Source organism: Macaca fascicularis, chromosome 15, assembly GCF_037993035.2.
Source record: "Macaca fascicularis isolate 582-1 chromosome 15, T2T-MFA8v1.1".
NCBI lineage: Eukaryota > Metazoa > Chordata > Mammalia > Primates > Cercopithecidae > Macaca > Macaca fascicularis.
The window spans coordinates 16,256,946-16,266,019 of record NC_088389.1 but is presented as its reverse complement, the minus strand read 5'-3'; the positions used below and the strand labels follow the sequence as shown (position 1 = coordinate 16,266,019).

The 9,074-nt window shown below is 54.2% G+C and overlaps 1 protein-coding gene across 38 annotated transcripts in view; it reads right to left on the bottom strand.

The window, feature by feature from the left end:
* Positions 1-1,407: 1,407 nt before the first annotated feature.
* The window catches only part of SH2D3C (SH2 domain containing 3C), a 42,637-nt gene continuing 34,970 nt past the window's right edge, over positions 1,408-9,074 (bottom strand). For 30 of the 38 annotated variants that reach the window (XM_045372675.3, XM_074016466.1, XM_074016461.1 and 27 more), the window contains 6 exons: positions 7,942-8,477; positions 6,219-6,334; positions 5,186-5,357; positions 3,644-3,755; positions 3,095-3,301; positions 1,408-2,017 (listed from right to left, as the gene is read on the bottom strand). In XM_045372675.3, the coding sequence (XP_045228610.1) occupies positions 1,842-2,017; positions 3,095-3,301; positions 3,644-3,755; positions 5,186-5,357; positions 6,219-6,334; positions 7,942-8,477 (1,319 nt within the window). In that variant the 3' untranslated portion in view covers positions 1,408-1,841. Of the gene's footprint in view, positions 2,018-3,094; positions 3,302-3,643; positions 3,756-5,185; positions 5,777-6,218; positions 6,335-7,941; positions 8,478-9,074 lie in introns of all 38 variants that reach the window. The other 8 variants (XM_045372677.3, XM_074016480.1, XM_074016456.1 and 5 more) reach the window with 2 other exon arrangements.

The following is a 9,074-nucleotide window of genomic DNA, read 5'->3' as shown; positions in this document are numbered from 1 at the left end:
AGCAGGCGCCTGTAATCCTGGCTACTCTGGAGGCTGAGGTGGGAGAATCACTTTAACCCGGGAGGCGGAGGTTACAGTGACATAAGTGAAACTCCGTCTCAGAAAGAAAAAGAAAAAAAACAAAAAGGGAAGGGAAGGAAAGGAGGAAGGAAGGAAGGAAGGAAGGAAGGAAAGAAGGAAGGAAGGAAGGAGAGAGAAAAGAAAGAGAGAAAGAAAAAAAAAGAAAAGAAAAGAAAAAGAAAATGAGTAGTTTCCACTATCAAGGAGAAAAAAGGAGAGAAGTCTGGGTCCAGGAAGCCAGGTGGAGCCTTTCCCGCTCTGCTGCTGTGACCCGGGAAAAGTCCCTTCTCCTTTCAGGTATCAGTCTTCCAGAGGGGAGTTGGGATCATAGATTTCAATAAGCCCTTCCACCCCAGTTCCTCGGATTTTTGGTTGTGCATTTGTGGGAACTGTTGCCATGGCATCCCGGGGCAGGGCAGGCGGTAGGAGCACTGGGTTGGAATTAGCTGTTTATCTCTCCCACTGGTCTGTGAGCTCCCAGAGAGCAAGGACTGGGTTTTCATACTTGCTGTAACCCTGGCTCCTGGCACAATCTGGACTGTTGCAGGTGCTGAAGAAGTATTTGTTGTGAAGTCCTGATTAGGGAAAATGAGTCATGCTGATAGGACCAGGGGAAAGCAAAAAGAGAAAGCAGATAAGCTCAAAGTCAGCCTTTTTTTTTTTTTTTTTGAGACAGAGTCTCGCTCTGTCACCCGGGCTGGAGTGCAGTGATGCGATCTTGGCTCACTGTCAGCTGCATCTCCTGGGTTCATGCCATTCTCCTGCCTCAGCCTCCCAAGTAGCTGGGACTACAGGCGTCCACCACCACACCCAGCTAATTTTTTGTATTTTCAGTAGAGACGAGGTTTCACCACGTTAGCCAGGATGGTCTCAATATCCTGACCTCGTGATCCGCCCACCTCGGCCTCCCAAAGTGCTGGGATTACAGGCGTGAGCCACCGCGCCCAGCCAGATGTCTGCCTTCTCGATGGTTCAGGTCACACAGCCCTCCTGTGCCCAACTTCTCACTAGACACCTGTAGGTTAGCCCACTGCAACCTTGGTGTACTGCGGAAAGCCCTGCTGAGCACACAGCGGAAACACTATCCCGTAAAAACTCACAGCAAGGCTTTGTCTCTTCACAGTCAGCTCCTCTTCTGCTGACCTGCCCATTGCTACCTTGCAATGCATTTTCATGCTTTCTCTAATAAATCTGCCTTTCTTTACCTACAACTGTCTTGGTAAATTCTTCTTACTCCCATGCCACTGGCCCCAGATACTCGCCACTCACTCACAACATTTGTTGAACGTTCTACCTTTCACCTGAGAAAAGGTGCTTCCTTCTACCCCAGGAGCCCGAGAGACAGAATAAAGAGTCATAAAAGTTTATTATATGAAAGAAATAACATGGCTTCTGTACATCTATTTACAGAGAACACAGAGACTTATTTACAGTGAGACGGAGGCCTTGGTGTGGGTGAGGGACAGACGGAGAGTGAGGAGGCGTGAGCAGCCTGCCTCCCGTGGCTCGAAAACAGGGAACCCCAGCAGGAAGGGGAGCAGCAAAAGCTGGTGGGGGAACCGGCGTTCCTGTTCTTCCTCAACGGAGACCTGGTGAGCGTGTAGCAGGTGGGATGGAACCCAGGGTCCACGCAGGACCCTGGAGGTGCAAGGGAGATGCTTGAGTTGAACCCAGAACATTCTCGGGTTGATCACAGTGTCCTTGGGGTGCTCTGGGGAAAGGTTTGTGCCCCCTCTGCCCCTGACGCTGTCCGCAGCTGCAGAGGGGAAACATCCCTGGGATCACAGCTCGCTGGAGCGGACGGCAGGCTCCAGCTTGTGGGACAGGGCAGTGAGGACCTTGTCGAACTTCTCATAGCGCCGGGCCTGACTGCTGCTGGCACCCTGACTGCCCCAGAGGAGGCGCATCTGGAACTCCGTGCTGAATACCTCCAGGAGCTCCGGCCGGGCCTGGAACCCTGCAGTGTTGGGGCACAGGGTCAGGCCAGAGGCTGGGGTTCCTGTCCAGAGCCCTGGCATTCTTCAGGGCCCCCCCGTTAGGGACCTCCCCTCAACTCCGCCAGGGATCCAACAAGGTTTGTGAATCAACATGACCCTGTAGTTTAGCATCTTTGTCCTGTTATTTGCAGCGTATAATTTAAAAATGACTAGACCATAAAATACTAATGTTAAATATGTTTGCAGATTTTTGGTGATTTTTTTCTTTTTTCATATTTTTCTGTTAAGTTCCAAATTCTTTCCTAAGAAACACACATAAATTTTAGGCCAGGCGCGGTGGCTCACACCTGTAATCCCAGCACTTTGGGAGGCTGAGGCAGGCGGATCACCTGAGGTCGGGAGTTCAAGACCAGCCTGGCCAACATGGTGGAACCCCGCCTCTACTAAAAGTACAAAAAATTAGCCAGGTATGGTGGCCCACGCCTGCAATTGCAGTTACTCGGGAGGCTGAGGCAGGAGATTCCCTTGAACCTGGAAGGCGGAGGTTGCAGTGAGCTGAGATTGTGCCACTGCACTCCAGCGTGGGCGACAGTGTAAGACTCCATCTCAAAAAGAAAAGAAAAGAAAAGAAAAGAAAAGAAAAGAGGCCAGGCGCGGTGGCTCAAGCCTGTAATTCCAGCACTTTGGGAGGCCGAGACGGGCGGATCACAAGGTCAGGAGATCGAGACCATCCTGGCTAACCCGGTGAAACCCCGTCTCTACTAAAAAATACAAAAAAACTAGCCGGGCGAGGTGGCAGGCACCTGTAGTCCCAGCTACTTGGGAGGCTGAGGCAGGAGAATGGTGTGAAACCGGGAGGCGGAGCTTGCAGTGAGCTGAGATCCGGCCACTGCACTCCAGCCCGGGTGACAGAGCAAGACTCCGTCTCAAAAAAAAAAAAAAGAAAAGAAAAGACATAAGAGGAAGGGGTCAGGGAGACAGGGCAGGACAGAGGAGTGCAGAAATGTGAATGGATGCCTTGGAGGAAAGGGAAACAGTGAGGCAGGTGGAGGGAGGCCCAGGCCTGCAAGCCCCCGAAGATGCCACCCGCCACTCACCCTGCAGCTTGACCTCAGCATTGGTGTTGTACAGGCCTCCGTGGTGTGCCACTGTCCGGGCAGCCTCCAGGTGGGCCAGCACCACCTCCACGCCATGCTCCGTGCTGCCCCAGGGCTCAGGGCCCTCGGGTGGGGCCGAGTCACACTCCAGCAGGGTGATGAGGGGCAGCACATGAGGAAACGTGGTGTTGCTCAGCGGCGGGCCTTCTGCAGGGAGAAAGGCAGCAGGCCCTTAGAGATCCTGTAGTGCCCACCATCCACTGCAGTCCCGGAAGCCGAGGTGCAGGAGGGAACGGGCCTGGCTGAGGTCCCAGAGATCCTCAAGGGCTTCTGACTCCTGGGACAAACCCTTCCTTTCGGATTCCCCCAACTGAACCCACAGCAGCCCTGGCCCAGCCTGGATGTGAACAAGGCTGACACAGCTGCCAGCAGGGACAGTGAGCTCAGGGAAAGTAGCTTGCACAGAGTTCAGCCAGGCTCTCATCCCTGTCCATGCTGGGACCCCAGGGAGGGCTGCAACCTGTCCAAGGTCACACAACAAGAAAGTACCTTTGCCCTCGTTGAGGCTCTTGAGAAAAGGCTTGAGCTTCTTCTCGTACAGGATGGCACCCTCCGTGTGTCGCTGCCGCAGGGCCACCCATGTCTGCTCCAGTCGAGAAATCTGGGGAGGCCAAACTGTGAGAGACCAGCCAGGCAGAGGGCCTGCAGCGGCCACCCTGCTGCCCTGCTGAGTGGACACCCAGATGTGGGATCAGTATTATTATTATGGCCATCCTTCGTGTACTAGGGACAGTGATGACTGCTTTTCATGTCTACCATGAAGCTCTCACAAAACCCATTTTACAGATTAGGGGACTAAGACTCAAGAGAGGGGAATGACTTGCCCAAGGTGATTCTAAAAGAAAGTGGCAGAGCTGGGAGCTGAACCCAGGACACTGCCTCTGGGACCTTGTTGTTCTTATTTATTATTTATTTATTTATTTATTTGAGATGGAGTCTCGTTCTGTCACCCAGGCTGGAGTGCAGTGGCGCAATCTCGGCTCACTGCAACCTCCACCTCCTGGGTTCACGCGATTCTCCTGCCTCAGCCTCCTGAGTAGCTGAGACTACAGACATGCACCACCACATCCGGCTAATTTTTCTGTATTTTTAGTAGAGACGGGTGTCACCATGTTGCTCAGACTGGTCTCGAACTCCTGACCTCAGGTGATCTGTCCTCCCTCCTCAGCCTCCCAAAGTGCTGGAATTACCGGCATAAGCCACCGCGCCTGGCCATTGTTCTTATTTATTAGGCATAGGAGAGGCAGGCTCAGCTGTGAAGTCAGCTAGACCTGGTTCAAGTCCTAATTCTTTCAGCCTCTGAGCGTGTGACCTTAGGCAAGGACTACTCTGTCTCAAACACTCCATTTGTAAAATGTGGACGCTGAAGGCACCTACTTCATGAGATGGTTCTGAGGAATCAGTGCTGGTTAAGTACTTAGTATACTACCTAGCCTATAGGAAATACTCACTAAATGGTTACTACTTTATTCTTATTCTTTTTATTTATTTTTTTTTTTTGAGACAGAGTCTCACTGTGTTGCCCAGGGTGGAGTGCAGAAGTGTGATCTCGGCTCACTGAAACCTCCGCCTACCTGGTTCAAGCGATTCCCCTACCTCAGCCTCCTGAGCAGCTGGGATTACAGGCGCGCACCACCACACCCGGCTAATTTTTTGTACTTTTTAGTAGAAACGGGGTTTCACCATATTGGCCAGGCTGGTCTTGAACTCCTGACCTCGTGTTCCGCCCGCCTCAGCCTCCCAAAGTGCTGGGATTATAGGCATGAGCCACGGCGCCCGGCCTATTCTTATTCTTTAAACTCATATAATGCTCCTCATTCGTTTTATTTTACAAGCGAGGAAACTGAGGCCCAGAGAAGGGGAAGAACTTGCTGTGGGTGCACTTGCAGAACTCAGTTCTCCCGGGTACTCTCACCAATGGTGCCTAGAAACTCCAAACCTCCTCCTGACTCCATACACAGCCATCCCAAAGGCACCCCAGGGCTCTTCCAGACAGTCTACCGGATGCCGGCTCTGCGCGGCTCTCAGTACCTGGGCCATGTCCAGGGCACCCATGACCGCCGCGAAGCTGAACATGTTGCCCATAGTCCCCCGCAGCTCTGCCGCCAGCTGAATGGTCTTGTGCAGCAGTGCTGCCCGCTCCTCCGCAGAGCCAGTGCAGCCCAGGATGTCCACGGCCAGCATGATGGACATGGTGTGGAACCTGTCAGAGCGGCGGGGTAAGAGGCGGCGGGCTCAGGGACAGGGGTGAGGGGTGCGGGCCTGGGGCGCTGCCTGTGGTTGGGCCGGGAGGGGCGGAGGGCGGAGCCAACGTGAGAGGTTGTAACGGTCAATGGGATAAGGGGGCGGGGCCAGAGCGTGGAAAACAAGGCCCCAGGCTTCTGATTGGTCAGCATAAGTCAGGGGCGGGGCCAGAGCTGTGGGTGAACAGGGAGATGCGTCACGCAGAGCAGTTTGGTTGTTTTTGTTTGTTTGTTTTTTGAGACGGAGTCTCGCTCGTCGCCCAGTCTGGAGTGCAATGGCTCGATCCCGGCTAACTGCAACCTCCGCTTCCTGGGCTTAAACGATTCTCCTGCCTCAGCCTCAAGAGTAGCTGGGATTACAGACGCGCGCCACCACGCCCTGTTAATTTTTAGTACAGACAGGGTTTCGCCATGTTGGCCAGGCTGGTCTCGAACTCCTGACCTCAGGTGATCCGCCCGCCTCGGCCTCCCAAAATGCTGGGATTACAGGCTTGAGCCACCGCGCCCGGCCACGCAAAGCAGTTTTAAGAATGAACAAGGAGGACCCCGAGCTGATAGGCGAGGCCGGGCTGATGGTCAAGGGGATGATTGGTCAAGGGGATGCGAAAGGAAGGCGAATGCGGAGATACAGGATTCAGTCTTTGGGAAATCAGCTTGCTTAGAGCGGGTTATCAGGGGTTGCGATTGGTCAATGGGATGGGAGGCGTGGCCAGAGCCCTGGGAGCCGAGCTGAGGCTGTGATTGGCCAACCTGCCCTGTACAGCGGGGAGTGCGGTAGCCGGGGGTTCCCCGAGAGTCCCCGGGTGCCGGCGCTGTCTCACCTTTCCAGCAGGTCTAGGCGTAGTTGCCGGCCATGGGGGAGGGTGAGCAGTTCCATGCCCCAGCGGACTCCCATTAGGGTCTGCATCTCCTTGGTAACGCCCAGTATCCTAGCAACCTGCAAAGACGCCCAGAGGGCTGATTAATATCCTGTCAGGGCTGGCCCCAGCCATCTGGGAGTCAGAGAGCTTTATCTAAGTGGGTAGCCTGGTTGGAAGGCGGAGTTTGAATTCCAGCTCCACCGCTAACCCTCTGATATGGAGCAAGTGACTCTGCCTTTTTCAACGAGCCTCAGTTTCCCCATCTGTGAAGTGAGAATGCCCAGAGGTGCCTGGCATATTGTTCAGTTAAGGTTGGCCAGGTGGGGTGGCTAACGCCTGTAATGCCAGCACTTTGGGAGGCTGACGTGGGCAGATCGCCTGAGATCAGGAGTTCGTGACCAGCCTGGCCAACATGGCGAAACCCCATCTCTACCAAAAATTCAAAAATTAGCCGGGTACAGTGGCGTGTGCCTGTAGTCCAGCTACTCGGGAGGCTGGGGCAGGAGAATCGCTTGAACCCAGGAGGCAGAGGTTGCAGTGAGCCGAGATCACGCCACTGCACTTCCAGCCTGGGTGACAGAATGAGACTCCATCTCAAAAAATAAAAATAAAATAAATAAATAAATAATTCTTCAGTTAAGGTTAAGAGCCGGATACTTGTCCATTGCAGAGGGAAACCTGAAGCCCGGGCAGGGAATGGGCTTGCCCAAGGTCACACACTGGGCCTAGAACCTGGGTCCTCCCTGCCACCCTGGACTCTTCATGGAGCAACATCTCTGCCTTGACTCTTTTCTTGCTTCCCGCGCTCTGAGACCAGTATAACCTGATGATCAATTTCTCCCAAGAAAGGAGAAACTGAGGCACAGAGAGAACTGGGGTCTTCAGGTGTTCAATGATTCAACACAGCTAAGGCCCGGGCATTGACAACTTATGGGCCGAGGAGGTAATGATTTCTGCTTATTTGTCCACTAGAGGGGGTGGGGGCGGAGAGTCAGGCCTTTTCTAGTCCCAGGACAAGCTGGCTAACCCTCAAGAGGCTCTATGGCACACTACAGAAGTGTCCCCAAGTGCCTCAGGGAGCCAGAGACCACTGGGTTTCAGGTCTGCCCAGTTGTAGCCAAACTGACATCTGGAGGAAGCAAGGATATCGTGTGTGTGTGTGTGTGTGTGTGTGTGTGTGTGTGTGTGTGGTGTGTGTGTGTTTTGAATAGTGTCGTTCTGTTGCCCAGGCTGGAGTGCACTGGTGCGATCTCGGCTCACTGCAACCTCTACCTCCCAGGTTCAAGTGATTCTCCTGCCTCAGCCTTCCGAGTAGCTGGGATTACAGGTGCCCACCACGACACCTAGCTAATTTTTGTATTTTTAGTAGAGATGGGGTTTCCCATGTTGGCCTGGCTGGTCTTGAACTCCTCACCTCAGGTGATCCGCCCGCCTCGGCCTCCTGAAGTGCTGGGATTCAGGCATGAGCAACCACCCCCGGCCTTATGTGCTTTTTAAAAGGAGAAACTGGAGGCCCAGCGAGGCTAAATGACCAGCCCAGAGTCACACAGCAGGCAAAGGACAGCCATGGAGCTAGAATCCAGGCCCACCTGTTGTACTCGGGGAATCTGGAAGCCAGTTTCTCATTGCCCTGCCCCATAGAACGGAGATGCTCCCTCCACCCCAGTGCACAGCCAACACCTACCAGGCAGTCCACCTTGGTGACATGCCGGGCCAGTGTCCGGGCATCCACCTCTGCCAGCAGCTCCTTGACCTTGCGCAGAAGGCCCACCTCCAGTGGTCGGTTATCCCTGGGGATCAGTAGTGACTGGAAGGTGGCCGGGTTGAAGGAAGAAGTGACTTCCACGATGGGGACGGTGAAGGTCTTGCCCCAGTCCTCCTCGGGGGCCCCATTTTCTGACAGTTCCTTTAGCTTCTCCCCATAGCTCCTGGCCTGCCGGCTGGAGGCCTCAGCTGCTGCCCACTCTCGGCTGCCACGCACGGGAGGCTGGAGCTGGCAGTAGTGGCCAGAGTCCGGGTCACTGTAGCTGCTGAGTGACGGTGACGGGGAGGTCTTGCAGAGGGTGTGGGAGGGGCTGGTGTGGGGGCCCTTGTCTGACTCCCCATGGGTCTTTGGGGCACTTCCGGGACACAGCTGGGGCTCACTGGAACGGCGGGTGACAGGGGAGGCAGGCAGTGCTGTGGCAGAAGGGGCTGCAGGGGCGGCATGGACACGGGTTACTGCAGAAAAGAGAGAGAGGTCCCCTTATAGCAGCTCCCCACCAAAGTGAGATTCCCGCACCCCTTCCCAAAGAGCAGGCTCCCTCACTCCTTGTAGGGAGTACAGAGGTGATGTCCCCACCTCCCTGCATCACCAGAGACCAGGGCCAGCTGACTCTGGCAAGCTGACCAGCCCAGGTGATGCTCTGAAATCACCAGGACCTAGGAGTTTGCATGGCCCCACCCTGAGGCTGCTGCAGCCTTGGGGACCCACTGCTTGGAGGAGCTTCAGTGATCCAGGGAAGCTGAGTATCTGCTGGAGTTTCTTGTGCCACACGCGATTGTTTCTCAACGAGTTAGCAATAATTATTTCCTTTTTTTTTTTTTTTTTTTGAGTCAGTGTCTCGTTCTGTCACCCAGGCTGAAGTGCAGTGGCGCCATCTAGGCTCACTGCAACCTCCACCTCCTGGGTTTAAGCAATTCTTCAATTCTTGACCCTCAGCCTCCTGAATATCTGGGATTACAGTCATGTGCCACAACGCCCAGCTAATTTTTTTTTTTTTTTTTTTTTTTTTTTTTTTTTTTTGAGTCAGAGTCTCGCTCTGTTGCCTAGGCTGG